At 48.3% G+C, this 19,357-nt stretch overlaps 7 protein-coding genes across 7 annotated transcripts; 2 read left to right on the top strand and 5 right to left on the bottom strand.

Annotated features, from left to right (window-relative positions):
* Positions 1-549: 549 nt before the first annotated feature.
* Positions 550-1,045, bottom strand: VTN77DRAFT_5363 (uncharacterized protein; the record flags this gene model as incomplete). Its single annotated transcript, XM_069421524.1, has 4 exons — positions 550-608; positions 683-715; positions 784-890; positions 960-1,045. The coding sequence occupies 4 exons, from the start codon at positions 1,043-1,045 to the stop codon at positions 550-552; spliced, it is 285 nt and encodes a 94-aa protein (XP_069281518.1).
* Positions 1,046-1,517: 472 nt separating this feature from the next.
* Positions 1,518-2,266, top strand: VTN77DRAFT_5362 (uncharacterized protein; the record flags this gene model as incomplete). Its single annotated transcript, XM_069421523.1, has 4 exons — positions 1,518-1,714; positions 1,779-1,794; positions 1,918-2,054; positions 2,128-2,266. 4 exons carry the CDS (start codon positions 1,518-1,520, stop codon positions 2,264-2,266), a joined length of 489 nt encoding a protein of 162 aa, XP_069281517.1.
* Positions 2,267-5,998: 3,732 nt separating this feature from the next.
* VTN77DRAFT_5361 (uncharacterized protein) lies at positions 5,999-7,728 on the top strand (the record flags this gene model as incomplete). Its single annotated transcript, XM_069421522.1, has 7 exons — positions 5,999-6,287; positions 6,353-6,778; positions 6,832-6,992; positions 7,049-7,237; positions 7,301-7,402; positions 7,485-7,559; positions 7,687-7,728. 7 exons carry the CDS (start codon positions 5,999-6,001, stop codon positions 7,726-7,728), a joined length of 1,284 nt encoding a protein of 427 aa, XP_069281516.1.
* A 295-nt stretch (positions 7,729-8,023) lies between these two features.
* On the bottom strand, positions 8,024-10,226 carry VTN77DRAFT_5360 (uncharacterized protein; the record flags this gene model as incomplete). The annotated part of the gene is made up of 7 exons (XM_069421521.1): positions 8,024-8,087; positions 8,190-8,544; positions 8,649-9,105; positions 9,179-9,330; positions 9,450-9,493; positions 9,574-9,886; positions 9,968-10,226. The coding sequence occupies 7 exons, from the start codon at positions 10,224-10,226 to the stop codon at positions 8,024-8,026; spliced, it is 1,644 nt and encodes a 547-aa protein (XP_069281515.1).
* A 2,252-nt stretch (positions 10,227-12,478) lies between these two features.
* Positions 12,479-12,910, bottom strand: VTN77DRAFT_5359 (uncharacterized protein; the record flags this gene model as incomplete). Its single annotated transcript, XM_069421519.1, has 2 exons — positions 12,479-12,627; positions 12,676-12,910. 2 exons carry the CDS (start codon positions 12,908-12,910, stop codon positions 12,479-12,481), a joined length of 384 nt encoding a protein of 127 aa, XP_069281514.1.
* Positions 12,911-14,313: 1,403 nt separating this feature from the next.
* VTN77DRAFT_5358 (uncharacterized protein) lies at positions 14,314-15,359 on the bottom strand (the record flags this gene model as incomplete). The annotated part of the gene is made up of 4 exons (XM_069421518.1): positions 14,314-14,534; positions 14,595-14,828; positions 14,881-15,231; positions 15,326-15,359. The coding sequence occupies 4 exons, from the start codon at positions 15,357-15,359 to the stop codon at positions 14,314-14,316; spliced, it is 840 nt and encodes a 279-aa protein (XP_069281513.1).
* Positions 15,360-16,392: 1,033 nt separating this feature from the next.
* VTN77DRAFT_5357 (uncharacterized protein) lies at positions 16,393-18,882 on the bottom strand (the record flags this gene model as incomplete). The annotated part of the gene is made up of 8 exons (XM_069421517.1): positions 16,393-16,775; positions 16,831-17,135; positions 17,180-17,271; positions 17,321-18,258; positions 18,321-18,438; positions 18,490-18,589; positions 18,649-18,703; positions 18,792-18,882. The coding sequence occupies 8 exons, from the start codon at positions 18,880-18,882 to the stop codon at positions 16,393-16,395; spliced, it is 2,082 nt and encodes a 693-aa protein (XP_069281512.1).
* Positions 18,883-19,357: the final 475 nt, after the last annotated feature.

Below are 19,357 nucleotides of genomic sequence, written 5' to 3'. Positions count from 1 at the left end.
CCCGCTGCATGTCGGTGCTGGTGCGGCGGGTGAGGATCTTGGGACGAGGCTATTTACGCTCAATGAGGGGAGTTTGGGGTGGGCGCAGTTCCGGTTTGGGGAGGTTCCTGTTAACGGATCGCTGTAACAGAAAAGAAAAAAAAAAGATCCAATTCTTAAAAAAAAATAAATTGTTCATCGTTATTATATTTCAAACCTAATTGTCAAGTGATCATCTATCAGGAATAGTTCTTGCCCTGCATGGTAATGATAATGGCAGTCCACTTTCGTACAGAGGTTTAACTTTCAATCCAGAGCGGAAGGAAAGAAAAATGGTAGAATAGAGAAATGCGGAAGATCCAGTCCCCCGGTGATCTTCGACGAGAGAACAGACAACTGTATACAAGATCGCGATCATTTCTCCCAGTTCACGGATAATTTTCGAATTTCGAGTATAGATACAGCAGCAGCAGCGCTGGCTAGGTACGAGTGAAGCATAATAAACAGACAGTCATGAGACAATTTCAAACGATGCAAGGTATTTCGATTTCGATTTCGATTGGATATCCACTATAGCGCGTTCTTGACCAGCGATGTGACTTTCTCCTCGATCTCCTTATCCGTCAGGCCTGTAGGATTGTCGAATAGTCAGCTTGGATCTTCTTTTCGGCTTGCGAACGAAAGAAAAGCGGAGGAATCCTACCCGTCAACAGCTCCTGCTTCTCCTTGCCGAATTCTGTCCGAAAAAGCGAGCAGTTAGTACCACACAGAACTATGTATCTCATATTCGTGCTGTTGTCGTACCGTATCGGGCGAAAATCCTGGGTTCCGTCCCCGACGCTTCTCGGATCAGGATCGGCACGTAGGGGTTGTTCTTCTTCATCGTTGGGTATGCCCGGTTCAGGAAAGTCCTGCGGTTGCGACAGCCAAGTTAGCAGAGCTCTATCGACTGAGAAAGAATGTAGTGAGAATCAACAGACCTCGTGGCTTCGCTGTGAGGGGAGGTCTGGCAGAAAAGGAACCGGAGTTCCTTCAAACTCTTGTTGAAGACGTATTTGCCCGACATTGTGGGAGGGAGTCGGTCAGTCGAGAGTAAACAAATCTATCCTCGAACCTCCACCGACTCAAAACGGAGAGATCTGGTTCAATTGAGAGCAAGCGCAATCGCAATGGTTGGTTGATATTTCTATCCCACCCGTTTCCGACGGAGTTTGGAGGTGCTCCAACTGCAACCAGCCAATCCGCTGCCTCCGCTTACATCAGCCGGTCACTCTCCGATTTTGCATCCGATCGCATTGCGCCTCTTTCCCGGTGTGACTGAATCAATCTCCAGCATTGTGCTCCACAGATTGATCCTTGATCAAGGCACTTGACAGTCGTGCTTTTTGGAGGAGCATTTGTTTCAGCGTGTGCTGGTCAACACTGAACGGAAGGTCTGCTTCTCCGGAGTTTTCCTGACTGTCTCTCCACTCTCACAACCGTTGCAAGCCCGTCATCAAATTCCTAAACCTGTCATTCCTGTATAACTACCGCCCACCATGTCGTCTCGTGTCGGTCTTCGCTTCTTCCACAACTCCAGAGCGGCCTTCCGCCATGCGACCGTCGCTCCTCGCAGACCAGCCTTCCAAGGCCGTCGTTTTCAGAGCACCGATGCCGGCGCGGCCGCTGGTGACCAGCAGAGCACGTTTCAACGGTTATGGAACAGTCCTGTGGGCATCAAGACGGTGCATTTCTGGTAGGGATGATTTTTGTTACTGGTTTGGAATACGCGCTGACAAGACGACTCTTTTTCTCTGTAGGGCTCCCGTTATGAAGGTACGATATGAAATATACCTGCCTTGAGACGCAGGATTATCCGCACAATTCTATTATATCTATATCTGGAGATCAGATCCTCCTTGCAACTGCCGCAGGAACAATGGTTGACAATCGTCACAGTGGGCGCTCGTTATTGCCGGTATCTCCGACTTCCAACGTCCCGCAGACAAGCTCTCTCTGACTCAGAACGTCGCTCTCATGGCCACCGGCGCCATCTGGACTCGGTGGTGCTTCATCATCAAACCTCGCAATCTGCTGTAAGTTGGACAATCCTATTTCATCTCGTCGCATAGCATACACTTACGAGGTCAACTCAACTGACGATTACAGCCTCGCTGCCGTCAACTTCTTCCTCGCCTGCGTGGGTGTCGTTCAGGTGACTCGGATCTTCCTGTACCAGCGCAGCCTCAAGGACTCGTCGACAGAAGCTGCCAAGGATTCCGCAAAGGCGGTCGCCAAGCCTTCTTAAATAGCCTGTAACAATCAATGTCGATCTTTTTCTTAATTTCCTTTTTTTTCCATCTTTTTTTTCCCCCTTCTTCTGATTAAACTTTCGGAGATTTCCTACGATCTTAGAAAGCGAGGGACAGGGACAGGGACATCACATCATTTATGTTCTGTTCTATTTAACCTAGGCTAGGGATCTGGTACTTAATTGCCATGAATGAAAGCAATGCTCTAGTACTACTGTATGTGGCTATAATATACTAATATGGAAGGCGTAATAGGGGCTGCTTCATGTGCACCTGTCTTCACACATTATTACATTGAGAAGTAGATGCTTGCTATATTTGTAGTCTCTCATCACTCATCTGCAGTATCTTCTTCCACTTTGCCTGGACCAAATACCTATGTATAGTCCATGGGCATAATTTTCGTTTCACCAATTCGGTTGCTATATTAAATCACATGGCTCATTACTCCTATTATATTTGACTTATCAGCCTAGCTCATATTTATTTGGGTCAAGACGAATTTATATTGTTACAGCATTAAGAACGCCAATGGTCCAAAAATTATAGACTTTACAGTACGTGATCTATCAATGGTGAAGAACATGTTGGTGTCTAGGAAGTAAAGTCTTTCCATATTGATGATGCAGTTCCTGCATATATTATTGTGAGTATTGCAGCGAATTGATATCACTACTTAGTAAAACAATGAATGAACAAAGAACCAAGTATTTAAATAGCCTGCACATACTGAACCATGATCCTATAGCCTTAACAATATAGATAGAATTTATATTTCTCATTGTTATACGTTATTATAATAGGCTCATTTATGAATATTACCCTGATGATAGTAGGGGTACATCTCGCACGACTACCTATTTGATGCAGTAGGCCTATTAGCCTATCCATGTACATACAGTACAAGCTGAGCAACATCATGCAAGAGTAAGACATGAAAACAACTAACATATCCATGGTCTGTCGCAAGTGCTAAAACTGCTGCTGCCTAAGTATAGATCTCTACTGGTTGGCTTGTTCCTACGCGTTCTACCTGTTCATGTAAGACCTTTTTTTTTCTTCCAATGATCAGGAAATTTGACCCTGGCCTTTAAACAATACCTACCAATCTACTCACATACAATAACCAAATATTATCCTCACAATATAATTTAACATACATATAATGTACGACTGCCATACCTTTAATCTCTTGCAATCATTCCAGCGAGAGGCTCTTCTAGCAAAATCCACCGTTGTCGAGGTCCTCTACTCTACGAGCCGTTCGAACTTTGGAGCCATGGTCGACGCAACGATCCTGTCTCCTAGTAGTTACTAACAGTAACAGCAACAATAATGAATAGCTATTATATTCCTTGGGTCGAAGATGTTGCCCCTACCGTATCATAACAGGATTCACGACTACCCTAAGACTGTATCTCGCACAAGGCGAGCTTGGCGAGACGTTGGGCGGGTATCGTTGAGTTGGGATTTGGTAGATTGATTGAATGTTGAATTGAATTGAATAAGTACGAACGAATGAATGTCAGTGCTGATGTATATCTGTATCCATTTCGAGTTGTGTTGCACGCACCTGCCTTTTTTTTTAAAAAAAAAAACGGGGCTAATTCTGTATCGAGTAGTGGATTATGCGATTGAGATGCTTGATAATTGATTTCTTGAGATCGAGTAGCAGGCTACTGAGTTACGAATTCACCGGTAATATAATTTGCTGATTTGGAATACCAAGTTCGACATGAAGTTATGGAACGAAGCAGCCGGAATCTGTCGAACATAATGAGGGAATATTGTATACATTTGCCCAAAGAGTTGTGTTTTGAAATATTTTGTCAGAGAAAGATGATCCTTTTCTTCCCCCCTCCTTTTCTTATACTGTTATCTTTCCTCTATCGAAAGAATGATTTAGCTTTTGTATTCTGTCACTTATGTTAACATTACATATTTTTGTTCTGATTGCGTCTCCCTTGAATCATGCATGCTATATATAGCGTCTATGCCTGCGTTGTCATAATATGCGCTCCAAAACGGAATAAATCAAGAAGGAAAGTTGAACAGAGAAGGAACAGTATGGATAAATAGAATGGGAGGTGAGTAGCAGTCCATACGGCACCACCGGGTTTTGAAAAAAAAAAACCCTTGATCAACGGTTATGATGGTTTTTTTTTAAATCATTTTACCACGACAAATGTATAAAATAAAATGGTAATATAACGGCTTTCTAATAGTAAGCCAAAATATGTACAACGTTAGTTAAGAGAAACGTTGATTCTAGGGAGAGACGTTAGATTGATTCTAGGATAAACAGATGGATTTCAGTTTAGGAGAGTGGGTGTTTTTTAACCCAAAATATGTCTCTTTCTACCACAAACTCAAAAATTCAGATACTTTAGATAGATAGTCTAGTGGTTGAATTGGATAGAAATCGAAGCCTCATCTTCTCTGTAAAAATGATGATATAGCTTATAGTGATCATAAAGGTAGTGTGAATCTAGTCTCGGTTTTTTTTTTAAAAAAAAAGGAAGTAGTTATTGTTTTATAAATGTTAGTTGCTACAATGTTAGTCTTTTTATGAATATCAGTCTCTTAGGAACAATTTACCAAGGAAGAGATTTTTTTCCGACATTGAATTTCATTTTACGTTATTGTTTTTTTTGGGACAGTTACTGAACGGTTAAATAAGAGACACAGAGAGAGTAAAAACGTTGATCAACAGCTTTTCAACATCCCGGTGTTCCCCAGCTGATATTGGCAGCTTCCCGACCTGATTAGGGTCCTATTGGGATTGTTTGGACAAAAGCACATTCGAGTGAATCATCAGAAATGAATGGTGAAGATTCACTGCAAATGCGAGTAAATTTCCTAGGTTACCCATTGAGGATAGAATAGATAAATATCTACATACAACAGCAGTACCTGTCAGAAATCTTCCACTCAACTAAAAAGAGTGCCATGACAGCTGCCTGCTTAGCTGTTGGATTTTTTTTCCCTGGTTGGCACCCTGAGGATCGTGCCTTGCGTTTGCATCATCAGAGACAAGTCTGTTTTTAGGGCTGTATTATGATAAACTACAGTTAAACAAAATCTACAGTAGAGCGAGATTTGATCCAATCGTAAAGGATTTTTAATATTCTCTATCAGACTATCACTTCCCCATCCCCAAGGAACAAGATAGGGAGCTAGGTACTGCACAACTACGTAAGTCCCTCTCGACGTCTAATTTTTCCCCCAATCGGCGATTTCCAGTCCAAGTTATCCCTCCTATCGGAAGCGTAGAAATTTCAGCCATCGAAACGGCCTCCTGCTAGCGATGTTTCTCTATACCAAATCCAGCAAGAACTTTGATGGAGCTGCCTTGATGATTTCACACGCGGTGTTCGACCCCAGCCAACCCCACAGGAAACAAGTTTCTCCGCTTGATCTTTCCTCCATAAATCTGGGGAAATTAAGTGGCCATTCGTCATGGGAAGCTCCCAAAAAAGAACCAATGCAGGGTCCGAGCTTGTTTTTATCGGTAGATAATTTATGTCAGTGATATAAATGGACCAGGGGTCGATCAGCAGAATACGTACAGTACATAATACTAATACCTGCATTGCAATCCGAGAATCAATACTGCACCAGCACAGCAAGATTGGCAATGCCCAGTTTTATCTGAATTCTATTTCAATCGGAAGTCAGATCTGCTGCCTCAATTGATCCCTGTCGAATCTGTACTGTACTGTACCGTGATGAAGCTCTTGACTGCATTCAGCCTGCTGCTGGCAACTTCCTTAGTGGCAGGCATTTCGCTGTCACGGGACGCCGCTGTCGGTCCCAAACGGCCCTTCAATCCTCTTCCTCCCACGCAGACCAGAACCAGAGTCTGTTATGTCCCCAGCCATGGCGATGGCTCCGACGACTCGGAGTACATCCTGTCCGCGCTGAAGGAATGCAACGATGGCGGCAAGGTCGTCCTTGACAAGCAATACGTCATTGGGACGGCGCTCGATCTGCAGTTCTTGAAGCATATCGATCTAGGTAAGTTAACCCTCTTCTCTATACGCATGTACATACATACGTACGTGTTAATCTGACTTATGCAGAAATCACCGGCTACATCCAATTCACCAACGACACCAACTACTGGCAGGCGAACGCCTTCCGGCAGGGCTTCCAGAACGCGACGACCTTCTTCCAGCTCGGCGGCGAGGACGTCAACATCTACGGCAACGGCACACTCGACGGCAACGGACAAGTGTGGTACGACCTCTACGCGCAGAACGACCTGATCCTGCGGCCGGTGCTGGTGGGCATCATCGGGCTGCACGGCGCGACCATCGGCCCACTGAACCTGCGCTACTCGCCGCAGTGGTACCATCTGGTGGCGAACTCGTCGGACGTGCTGTTTGACGGGATCAACATTGGCGGGTTCAGCAAGAGTAACAATACGGCGAAGAATACGGATGGGTGGGATATCTACCGGTCTGAGAATATTGTGATTCAGAACTCGGTTATTAACAATGGGGATGGTATGTTTATCTCTGTTATATTTGGCGAGATGAATGTTCTACTGACGATGCAGACTGCGTCTCCTTCAAACCCAACAGCACGGAAATCCTCGTGCAGAACCTGCACTGCAACGGCTCGCACGGCATCTCTGTCGGCTCGCTGGGACAGTACAAGGGGGAGGTGGACATCGTCGAGAATGTGCTGGTGTATAACATTTCCATGTTCAATGCATCCGTAAGATCCCTAATTATTCAAAGTTCACAGACACAGAACTAAAGGTTTGTATACAGGACGGCGCCCGCATCAAGGTCTGGCCCGGCGTTCCCTCTGAGCTCTCCGCCGATCTGCAAGGCGGCGGTGGCCTGGGCAGCGTCAAGAATGTTGTCTACGACACGTTATACATCGACAACGTCGACTGGGCGATTGAGCTTACGCAGTGCTATGGACAGAGTAATGCTACGCTTTGCACGGAGTATCCGGTATGCAATCAAAAAAAAAAAAACTACAAGAGAAATATATATTTAACTCGATATTTCTTCCAGAGTAACCTCACCATCTCCGACGTCGTCTTCAACAACTTCTCCGGCGTGACGTCTGGCGCACACAATCCGGACATCGGGACGCTCGTGTGCTCGAGTCCCAATGTAAGATCTCCAGCAACTTAATCGCCTGTCTGGACAGATACACAAAGTGAATAGAAGCAACTAATGTGCTGCTATCCTGCAGGTCTGCTCCAACATCACGGCCACAAACATCAACGTCAGAAGCCCGATTGGGACGAATGATTTTGTGTGTGATAATGTGCGTGTTTCCCCCTTGGCCTTACCCCGCTGTTTTTTTTTTCTCCTTTTTTTTTTGCTCCTTTCTCCTCTTTTCCTCTCCTGCAAGGAAGTCCCGTTATTGACTGACATGATATGATGATATCCAGGTCAATGAGTCCCTCCTGCAGGTCAACTGTACATCAACATAATTGTACAGTATATAATGTACATACATACGCTATGACGTCGGTAGTGATTCAATTCATTCAATTCAATTCATTCCGGGAACTTAATTTAGTTTGGTTCAAGTATTTGTATCTATTTGAGTTAGAAAGAAGTATATACGCACGTCTTCCAATTACCCGAAAAGGGAAAAAAAGGATCAATACATGGTCATGATCGGTCATGGATCTATATTATAGTCTAGTCTGGACGAACCGAATACATGAGGCATGCACAGGCATAGAATAAGCTAGGCTAACTGCGCTATATACCTAGCTGCAGCTATATCCTATTCGCGATATTGTGTCGATAGACCCAGCTTCGGGCACGTTTGCCGTAGATGTACCTATATCCACATTAATACATATCAACACAACACAAAACAAAATAAAATAAAAACAAAAATTAAAAATGAAAATAAACCAGGGAGTACGACATGTATACTTACATCGGCACAGTCAACAACGTCACCCCGACCGTAATCCCCCCAATAGCAAAAAACGTATTCCTCACCCCCTGACTCGCAATCCACCCGTTCATGTAGAACGTCAGCCCAAACGCGAACAGGTTCTTGAGGCAGTTCATGGCCGCGAACGCCTCGCCGGCCTTTTCGCGGTGGCAGTCGACCACGTACGCCAGGACCCCGGTCGTCGCAAGCTGTACGCCCAGGTTGATTAGCCCCAAACAGACAATTACCGGGACGGGCCAGGGATCCAGCGCGTAGGCGGACTGGCCCCAGGCGAAGAAACCCGTGGCGGTGAAGAGGAGGTTTGTGACGACGATGGGGAGGCGGAACTCTGGTTCTAATAGTTTCAGCTCCCCAGTACATAAGGGAGGAGGTTGTTAGTCCAGTTGTTTACTCCACCTGGGTTGATGAAAAATAGTGGATGGCTGGCTTGTTTCCTACCGAATATCCCATTATTCCTCTTCGACATCCTCGTCACGACGCCATCGATCAGCGGTCCCGCAACCAGCGTCCCAATCACCGACGCCACAAACGACGACATATTGGTCGCGCCCACCCCGCCGATGGAGAAGCTGTACGGCGGCGCGGAGAAGATCTGCGACAGAGTCACCGAAATCCCGACCAGCCACGAGATGCAGGTCGTGAAGAGGATGGTGGCCCACACCACGGCGGGGGAGCCGAGAAGATAGAACGGCCGGACGAGCGTGTTCCAGAAGGAGACGTCGTTGACGTAGCCGCTGTATGGCAGCAGCTGTCTGGTGTAGGGAATTGGTTTGTCGTTGCGCCGGGAGGCAGTGGTGCTGGTGCTGGTGGTGGTGCTGGTTCCCATCTCTTTGTCTTTGTCACTAGCAGCAGCGCTCTCGACGTGTTCGAGGCTGGGCTTGCCGTCAATCGTAACCTGAACAGAATTAGAATCACACACAGCCTGCAGCAGGTGCAAGTCCTCTGAAGGTAGAGTGAAGCAAGCATACCGCCCTCTCGCCCGTATCGATATTCAACGCCCCCTCCCGATGAAACGCCGACTCGGGCATGAAGAAAAAGACTAGAAAGAACATAATGCCAAAGGCGCCGCCGATCGAGTGCAGGGTGATTTTGTACGAGCCGTATTCGATGATTCCGCCGGCTGGTCATCACACATACATGTTAGTAGAAGGATCTTTGTTTCGGGCGTGTGACAGAAGTAGATGGTGTGGATATAGAATATACCAATTGGAGTCGCTAGGTTGATTCCTCCCAACACACCGAGGTTGAAGATGGCTGTTCGGAAGCCACGCTCGTGGACGAACCTGTATTATCATGAATCAGTACGATGAAGAAGGAACTAGAAATATCCAAACAGGTAGCGAGTAATGAAAGTGCGACCTACCAAATATCCGCAATCGAAGCCGGAATCAACGCCTCCATCGGCGCCATACACAAACCCCCCAAAACCCTAGCCGCCACCAGGGACGGGAAACTCTTCGCTTCAGCGCCCCAGAACGACGACGCCATCAACCCCAGCGTCGTGGCGAGGTAGATGGGCCTCTTCCCGAACTTCACTGCCAGCGAGTTGAAGACCAGACTGCCGACGGCAATGCCGGCGATCAGGCCGCCTTGGAGGCCCGAGACGAAAGTTGTTAGTTCGACGTTGAAGAGCTGCGCGAGTTGGACGAAGGCTGCGCCGAGGAGGGGGCCAATTGCTGGAGTCGTCAGCTTTGAACAGCTCGGACTTGAAAATGTATGGTTTTCTTTTCCCAGCGAGGGATGTATGCGACACCTACCCCCCACACATCCACATCCCCACGCAAACGCCACGGTGAACATCTCCTTCTTCCATCTTGGCCAGTTGTACGGATCATTAGGCGAGTCTGAGGGCTGGGGGACGAGCACGAAGCGGCCTGTGGGATCGTGTTTGAGCAATCCTCGGTCCACGCCTGAGGCGTTCACGTTGACGTTCAGGTCCTCCTGGCCCAGCTCGTTGAGGGGAGCTGTCCCGGGGACGTGTTCGAGTTTGGTGTCTTCGAGGATGCCGAGGGGCATGTTGCAGGTCGACCAGAGAGAGCAATCCAACGGGCAGGCAGACACACAAGATGGGATGGATTGGAAGAAACGGAAATTTCCAGCGCAATATATCCCGCAATACGCGAGGAGAAAGGAGTGTCGATCAAGGATGATACCAGTAATTCGGGATAGGATAAATAGTTCTTACAGTATGGAACTTCTCGTAGCTATTTATTGCTATGAACTGCAGCTCTTCTTCTCCATTCGTCCCTTGTGGAGAGGTAACAGCTTTTTTTTTTTCAGAGACAGGGCTGGACTGGGACTAGACCTGCAAGCCCTCTGTCTTCCTGTAGAACAGTAAGGGAAAAGAAGCAGAACAAAGCTTAAAGATGCGGCACTGGTATGGCCGCAGACCACTCGTGAGGGGTTGCTCCAGCAGAGCCGTTTCCTCGGGGATGAGTATATAATAGACTGTACCTGTTAAGGCGTAGCTGGCAGTACCTAGGTACCTAGGTACCTACCTAACTACCGCACTAAAGGTTTCTCCCCGGACAAAACTGTCAAGCCATATCGTGGGTTTGCAACACGCCAGGACCGGGAGAAAAGCGATAGATGACACGGTAGTCACTTGTCCAGCACACAAGTCTAAGAAGTGGGGGAGAGAGAGAGAGTCCCCAGTTTAAGGTTTGTCAAGGGACTCATCACTTGTCATCTTGGGAGGATGTGCGATTTCGGGATATGCATTATATTGTAGTCTGGGGGTTTCCCTACCTGACGCTGAATATAGTTATTTATATAGGGCACTAAAGCTACGGAATTTCTCTAGACCTAGGTGCTATGAGTCTAGTATTAATAGATAATACACAACAATCCATCTTTTAAAGCTGATTAGATCATTAATGAGTGATGATAAAATAAAACAAAGAGGCTAGCTAATAGCTAGCACTTCAGTTATAGAGGTATGGAGTGTGCCTACCAGCTACTCTAACTCCCCAAGAATCTGGGGCTTTTGCTTTTTGCCTCAGAGTCAAGGTAGGGCCTCCACATTTCTTCCCTAGAGGCCCCACATCAGACAGCATACTCCATACTATGAGCAGCCTAACTATAGTATGTCAATATACTAAAGTTTTGCTGGCTATACAGACATCTCGCTGTAAACTAGTACCTTTGCCGTTGAAGTCGAAGTTTGAGACAGCAAGACAAAACCACATACAGCAACTGCAGATGCCAGAGGATAACCACCCTGTAAGGCTTGTATGTACATGTATATTTCTATATAAGTATTGAGTATCTTACTAAAGTATGCTGATGCTGACGTGGGGGCCTTCTGGGGCAAGAGCAACAGCCCCGGATTCTTGGGGAGTCGGGGTAGCCGAGAGGCACGCTGCACGCCTACGCAACCGAACGAAATGGCACTGTAGCTAGCTAGCTAAATACTTAGCCTAAACGGCGGCCAGCCTGGTTGATTGATCATCCAACAAATTAATTGCGGTTTGGGGACTGAAAGATGGACTTGTGCTAGGCGTGTTCTCCACATCGTCCAGAGTGTACTGTACTTACGCAGCACCTTGAGTGTAGTAGTTCTACTCTGTAACAATTGGTCTATGCATAATGCATGTCCTGCGCATTCCGGAGGAACTCCGTAGGTACTATCCGGAGTTACGTGTTCATTCAGGGAAAACCCCAGACTAAATACGTACGTGCGATGCATATCCGGAAATCGCACATCCTCCCAAGATGACAAGCAGACCCTAGACTGGCGACTCCCTGGTTCCTTCAGACTGGTGTGAGCTGACAAATGACTACCATGTCATCGCCTTTTCTTCCCGAGAGAATTGGCTGACGGGGTGGCAGTCAGCACACTCCCAATTAACGATTGCCATGAACGGTAGGTTTCCACAATGGGTGATACATGCGATCACCCAAGCGATTCCCTAAATCGCGAAAAGGAGCCTTGCAATGTTCGTGCTGCCGTCGCTCGCAAGGCATCTGGTCTCTTCTCGATCCTTCATGACCTTGTCGATATACTCTGCCATTCCCGAAGTGTGCAGGATTTTCGCAAGCGCTGCGTGGGCTTGGAGCAGCACGCGACTCGGAAGTTCAACGTCGGCATGTTTGACAAACTTCACGATGCGGTCCCCGCGATGGTCAGGCTGAGGCAAAAATACGTCCAACGTTGTTGGGTACCTGCTACCGAAAGTGAGGATTTTGTATTCGTTTGAATCCTCGTATCATAGTCAGTACGTTATACCGCTAGGTTGAGATGGAAAGGACATACATTCGAAGTTGGCTCAAAAGCCAGGGAGAGTTCGCCAAAGGCGGTGTGTGCGAGAGAAAATAATGTCATCAAATTTGTAGGATCGTTTATGTCTGTGGGACCGAGCGTAATTCCGGGGAAGCACTTTTTCAAGGTCGCACATACCTGTGCCACGGCATGGTTCTGGACCGGGTCAGCAATTTATAGGAATACGAAAGAGTGTTGACAAACCTGGTCGTTGCTTTCCCAGTGGGAGAATATGGGCTAGTTCCGTCGGCCCTGAAGGCCCTTGTGCACTTCCCTCAACGTCCCTGTCCACTACGCCTGTGGCTAGGCATCGAAAGTTGTCTCTCTTGAGACAAAGCTGTTTCAGCTGGCCCTGTCTGTTCCTACTCGGGGATTCTTCCATGGGCAAGGCGATTTCCTCGACAGCCTCCTCGTTGTCGTGAAACGGCGACGGTGTCATGGCAGGAGTGGGTACTCTTCCTTTCACTATGTAGAGATGTAGAAGTTATGATTTAGGTGCAATTCAGTAGCTAAAAGCGTAAAAGATAGTTGACCTTACTCAGCACCAAGATAGAGGCGACCAGGTGCCTATAGAGGCTATACAGGGTCTTATCCTCAACGGCACTGGCGATGAATCCACCAAGCATCTGTCTGCCTTCATCCGGCAAGAATTGGAGAAAACTCGACAAAACCTTTTTGGTATGATCGTCATTGTCTCTGGGATGGTAGCGGGAAACTCTCTCTTCAGCTGCGCGTTCATCCACAAGAGATGGAGCCGTGCTCAAATCACTTTGGCTGCTGAAGAAACTAGCAACCATGACATCGGGGTCTTCGTCCTCGAGTTGTTCTTCCGGTGCGGAGGCCATCTTGAGGCAGCGGATCGCGAGTTGACGGGTTGACAATCGATATGATCGCGAGGGTGGTGAGTCCAAAGAAGGGGAGCAGTGAGATTAGATGGAAGGTTGAGGAATCAGATGTTGACGAGATATTTTAGCATGTGCAACCGCGCTAATGCTAAGCGAGCCTCATATCAACAAAGGTGAATGCTGTAGATGCTAATCCTAGTGCTAAGCGAGTCTCATATAAAACAAAGGTGAATGCTGTACCCCATAGATGCAGATGTGGGCGGGCGGGGCGGAATCGGGGCGGAAGGCGGGCGATGAACACTTAACCTGTTTAGGAAATATCTCTTTGCGCTAAACCTAATATGGCAGCTTCCCGACTTACCCACAGCGGCTACATCAACGACGTCCCCTTCTGGAACATGCTCGTCCGGCCCTTCTATCTCCTTGGCTTGCCGACCGTCATGTATGCTTAAAAAAGTATATCATAGGAATGGATCTGGGCATCTATATATATGTTTATGTTGGTATATAAGCAAAGCCTTGCATGTCTCGCTTTGCTAGACTGGGAAGAATACTTGGTCTCCTTTTGCCCTAGGGCATACCTATAGTAGGAATGATTTTTATTATCTACTTTCGGGTAATTTACCATATTTTTTGTATTAATTAGGTAGTATTTATTGTCTACTTTCTAAATGTATGTATTCTCTTTAATAGAGTATTGATTATCTACTTTCCAGCTGGGCTCCCTACCTCTATTCATTCCTTGCTATAGTTCTTGCTATTTCCCTTACCCTTAATAGCCTAACATAGACATATCTCTTGCTAATAGGGGGTATATTTCATGAATTTGGTATGGTATGCTTATATAGATACAGCATAATGTTGCTTTTTACAGCAATGTGACAGCGTGCATAACAGAAGTCAAGTTTTTTATAATATAGTGATGATAGTGATGATAAATAAATATAATATACCTTTATATATAGAAAACCAGATCCATCTCTAGAATATACTCTCCTCAAGCATACCCCAACGTCCAAAACATCTCAATATTCCTCCCCGTATTCTCATCCACATACGCCGGCGGCTCCGCGAACGTGACCTTTTCCTCATTCAGCTCGGCAATCTTCCCCGTCAAGCTGGGATCGCTGAGCAGAGTGTCCACTGCCCTCGTCGCCGTCGACATGGGCGTGATGATCATCGATTTGAATAGAGAGAGGTCGGAGGAGATATTCGTTTCTGCAGGAACATACACGGTCAGTCAGTCACTGACAGGTATTGATATTGAGAGAGTCTAACCAATAACGGCCGGCGCAAGAGCATTGATCTGGATATTCTCCAGCGCTAGAGGTCGGGCAAGGGACCGGACGAGGCCCACAACCGCGTGCTTCGCCGTGGAATAGATCGGGGCGATGGGGAACGGGTACAGGCCTGCATTCGAGGCCGTGCAGATGATGCTTCCTCTTGTCGGGGGACCAGTCGATATCGAGGATGGGGGGTTTTTCAAAAGGTAGTGAATTGCCAGTTTCACAGCTAGCAGCGTCAGACAAACTCGGCTGGTTATAGGTATTTGGGTAATCCCTACAGTATATAACCCCAACAAGATTAACATTCAACGTCGCCAGGTCCGGCTTCTCGGGCTTTTCTTCATCCTTCACGATCAGCTTGCCCTTCTCCGTAATGCCAGCGTTGGCAAAGACATGGTCGATCCGTCCTTGCTGCGCATACACCTCCTCGAACGCAGCGGCCTGGCTCTCCCACGAGGAGACGTCGCATTGATGGAAGCTGAAACTTGCGTCAGGGATCTCCTTCTGCAGTGTGGACAGGCTCTGCGCGCCTGCGGAGGCGTTGATGTCGAAGATGGAGATGTGTGTGGTCTCGGGGTGAGAGGAGGCGAGGGAGCGGGTGATGCCGAGGCCGATGCCTGATGCGCCGCCTGAAGGGCAATCAATTGTCAATCAGTCCTGTTAGCATGCATCTATTTATTGTCCCGATTTCCAGGAGGAGCTGGTTTATAAGAGACAACGAACCGGTGACGATGATGCTTCTCTTTGCAGAGCTCATGCTGGTTATTGACAGGATGAAGCGAGAATAGAGTGAGACAACACAATCGGTATCAACTCTGTTACTTGCCAGACTCCTCTACAGCAAACAAATGCAGTGAGTAACAAATCTACTTGTTAAGTTCAGCAATATTATTGGCGTGTGCCACACGTAGCAAGAGTGTAAACGTCAACTAGCCTTCGCAAAACCTTCTCTGAACACTCCCTACTCGGACTGAAACTCCCCGAGTATCCACGCGAAGCAAGTTCTAGGTGGGGATATCGTCCATTATTCCGGGCCATTATACGAAGTGCGGAGTGCGGAGTGCTCCGTAGTGTTCAAGTAGAAACGAGCGGGGTTTTCCCGGGTCTTTGTGGAGAATAGATCCATCTGGAGATGCATCCCGAGGCATGCTCATTCCCTCCCTTCGGGGAGGAAATGCGACGATTAGGTAGGAGACAAAATGTCGGAAATTTTTCCATGGCGGTTCGGTTCAGTCCGGTCAGAACAAGTGGCGATCAAGAAAGATCCGGAACAGGAACGTCGACACTGCAGAACTTTCCTTCAAACGGTTGTACGGACGGAGAAGACGAGAAGAAGAAGAATACTCCGTACAGATTACTGCGTGACGGAATGCGGGGGACTGTCATCGAGCAGTGGGGCCGATTCCAGAGTCCAGACACGACATAACTGGGAAGACGGAGAGGAGAACAGGGAATCAAAAAGATGTCGTTCTACTCTGTGAGTAGTGGACAGGATGCCTGTACAGGGTATACATGTATGTACAGTACATACATGGATTGTTTGCTAACAGCAACACAGTAAAGTAATCAGAAAAATGTACCCGACCCGTCTCCCCTTTCTCCCTCACTACCAACGCCGTAGATATAGATATATACCTGATAGATTCCCCTTAACCATAGTCATCCCACCTAACCAGACACCAAGAGACCAGACCCGTCATCATAAGCCGTGTAGTGAACTCGTAGAGGATACTGGAAGTAAACAAACCAATAAACCAAAAAGAAAAGGTTGAAAAGGTGCAACGCAGCGATCAGTCATTGTCATCCTGCAACAAGACCTTCAGCTTCTCCAACTTGTCTTCACACTTCACCTCCATCTGCATTGTGACGTCGACGCTGTGTTTCTTCGTGATCAGCAACTGCGCCACCAGCCAGAAGTTGTAGCCGTTCTTGTAGAATCCCATCGATGCCCACTCGTGATGCGGGATCTCAGTCCGCAGGGTCATCCACAGCGCGCGCCACCGCACCAGGGCCGTTCGAATGGCCGTTAGAATTGAGTCCTCGGGGATCAGGTGGTTGTTCTGGTTGCGGTTGGAGTCACTCGGTGAGGACGACCCGGACTGCTGCTTCGTCTGGCGGACTCGGATCAGAGGGATCAGGTGAGTCATGTGAGAGTTGATAAACGCGTAAAGAACTATAAACAGTCAGTGCCAATCAGTAGCAATTCCAGAGTTGCATCCTGCACGTACGGTGAATTAGAATAAACATGTCAAGAACGGTAAATTTGACATTGTTCGCTCCGTTGGGAACTGTCTGCGAACGGGATGGCGCAGCGTTGTCGATAGGTTGTTCCTCTGCGAACAGGAACTGGAACGCCTCGTAGACGGTAATGTCCCGGCTGAACCGGAAGTTGGGCTGCGCAAATGGATGCTCCGAGTTGAAGAGAGCATCCTCGCACGGCAGGTCGCACTCCATCTCTGCCGGTGTCAACCGACATGGGTAGTTCTGATAGAACGAAAAGGCACAGTCGAGGAGCGAAATGATATTGATGGTGCTGATTCGTCAGCCAACGCACGAGCAGAGAGGATTGATACCTACCGAATTCGACTTTCTTTCTGAATCCACAGGCTTTCATGAATGCGATCTTCGGGGAGATGGCGGCAACTAGTGAGACCAAGATTACGTGCAATCTGCTGGTGTGAGTGACGCCGCATCAGTCAGACCGGGTGGAAGGCGTACCCTGATGATCTCACTGAATCGGATTTCCATCGCTCGATTCCGCGACACTTTCGACCCAGCCCAGTACTGGATGACCACCATGATGTAGGCCGCCTGGAAGTTCTGGAAATGCACCCAGTTTCTCCGCTCCGCATCCGTCATCGGTCGACCGACAAAAACCCGGCTGACCTCGTTCTCGCAGCCAAAGAGGTCGGTCGAGAAGACATACAGCTCTACGAAATCCAGCATCCTCCTCGCAACGAGGGTTTCCCGGTCGTCGTTGGAATACATCGCCCCCATAAACACGACGGAGGCCAGCAGCGGTGTCGGGACCTGTTCCGGGTCAAAAGATGGAAGATGGATAATCGGGCAGTTGGGATGCCAATATCGGAAATAAAGACCGATAAACTTGCGAATCCGTGACGTCGTGAGGAGGAAATGCAGGTTGGTCGATATCTCCTGCTGCGCCTTGGCGTCGAGGTTGACCGTCCACGATCTGGCCAGGATCGATTGAATCAAGGCGGTCGCGAATGCGCTCTCCGGTTCGTAATACGCCTGCTCTCCTATGACGGCCAGGTTGGGATCTTGTCCTGGTGGTAGAATCGGCTGATGCGCCAGTCCACCCGCGAATGGATCCTGAAATGACTTTTGCGACTCTGCAAATGGCCCATTGATGAACGATGCGAGATTTTCATGAAAGAAAGAAAGGTCGTCCGGCTCCGCGTTGACGAAGGTCGGGGTGTATTCAGGGGGGTTCCCACCCATGGGGTAAGAAATGATAGGGCTGGTCGCTTCTTCCAACTCCGTCTGGGTATGATAGACCATTCCCCGGGTCCGGTCGCTGCGTGGAGGCAGATGAAACTTTTCCGTGAAGCTGTCCGTGCCGCCATTGAGGAGGAATTGGATCGAGCCACGGTCGGAGGATTGATCGTAATCTTCTGACTTCACCGAGGTCGGTTCTACAAACCATGCTGTCAGCAAAGAGGCAGACGACAGTCGATCCTCGAGGTGCGAGACACACGTTTCGCGCTCTCTCCTTCCGTCGCAGGCTTTTTCCGCTGGTTGTTGCACTTGAGGTTTCTCTTGATGCATGAACTGCAAGGGCTCTCTCCATCGCAGCGGAGTTTCATCGAGGTGCACTACCACTCGTCAGACATCCTCCCCAACGCAGCACCGCGATGGCATCGTACCGATTCGCAGGCATGTCGCCTTCTCCCTCTCTGGCCGGTTTCGGGGATCTTGCGATCTCCTCGTTGGGGACAGTCGGGGTAATGATCACGCAGGTTGTCGCTATGGAACCATCAGTGTTTGTTCTTAGAGTCTCTAGCCCAGCGAATGTGGCGGCTCACCATCGTGCAAAGGCCTCGCTACAGAAGATGCATGAGTACGGCTTGAGTCCCGAGTCTGACGTAGCGCACCGGTCAGCAGCAACATCAGATGAAGGCCTGACGCAACTCGACAACCGAGCGAGCGAGAAAGGTGCTGGACATACGACGCAAGTGATGCCTCTTGAGATGATCGATTCGCGTAAACCCTCGCTGACAAATGGTGCAGCGGAAATGCTTGTCGGATGCCTGTTTCATTGTAGCGGTCGTCTGGTGGCCATTGGGAGGACGTCTGCGGAGATCGTATCGAGATGTGCAAGTCGCAAACTACCACTCCGTGGTTGTAAATGATATCGCTGTCTGTAGTTCAAATAACGATTAATCCGGTCTTCGAGAACGCGCGGGGAGGAGAAAAATGAGCCCGTCCGAAGTCAAGGACGGGCTGCAGTAAGACTGCTAGGTAGTCCTGTGGCAGACACGACTGACCAACTGAAGAGTGCCTCCCTCAGAAGAGATGCGGGCGTCGTCGCTAACTCGTCGCCAACTACTCCGTCTTAGTGGGAGAATTAGGTTAGCGACTGAGGGAGGCGATGGGGACGTTGGCCGGAATCGTCCACTCTTTCTCCGTGGGCCAACGCTGCGGGTGGGGAAGATGCTCTCACCGTGCTACTTACTTCGCAACCAAGTCAAGTGATTATTCCAGACATTCCAAGGTTCTTAGTTAGAGTACGGA

This window comes from Rasamsonia byssochlamydoides (assembly GCF_041956645.1).
Source record: "Rasamsonia byssochlamydoides strain NRRL 3658 unplaced genomic scaffold VTN77scaffold_4, whole genome shotgun sequence".
In the NCBI taxonomy this organism is placed as follows: Eukaryota; Fungi; Ascomycota; class Eurotiomycetes; order Eurotiales; family Trichocomaceae; genus Rasamsonia; species Rasamsonia byssochlamydoides.
Note: the sequence above shows the minus strand (reverse complement) of the source record. Positions and strands in the feature narration are given on the sequence as shown.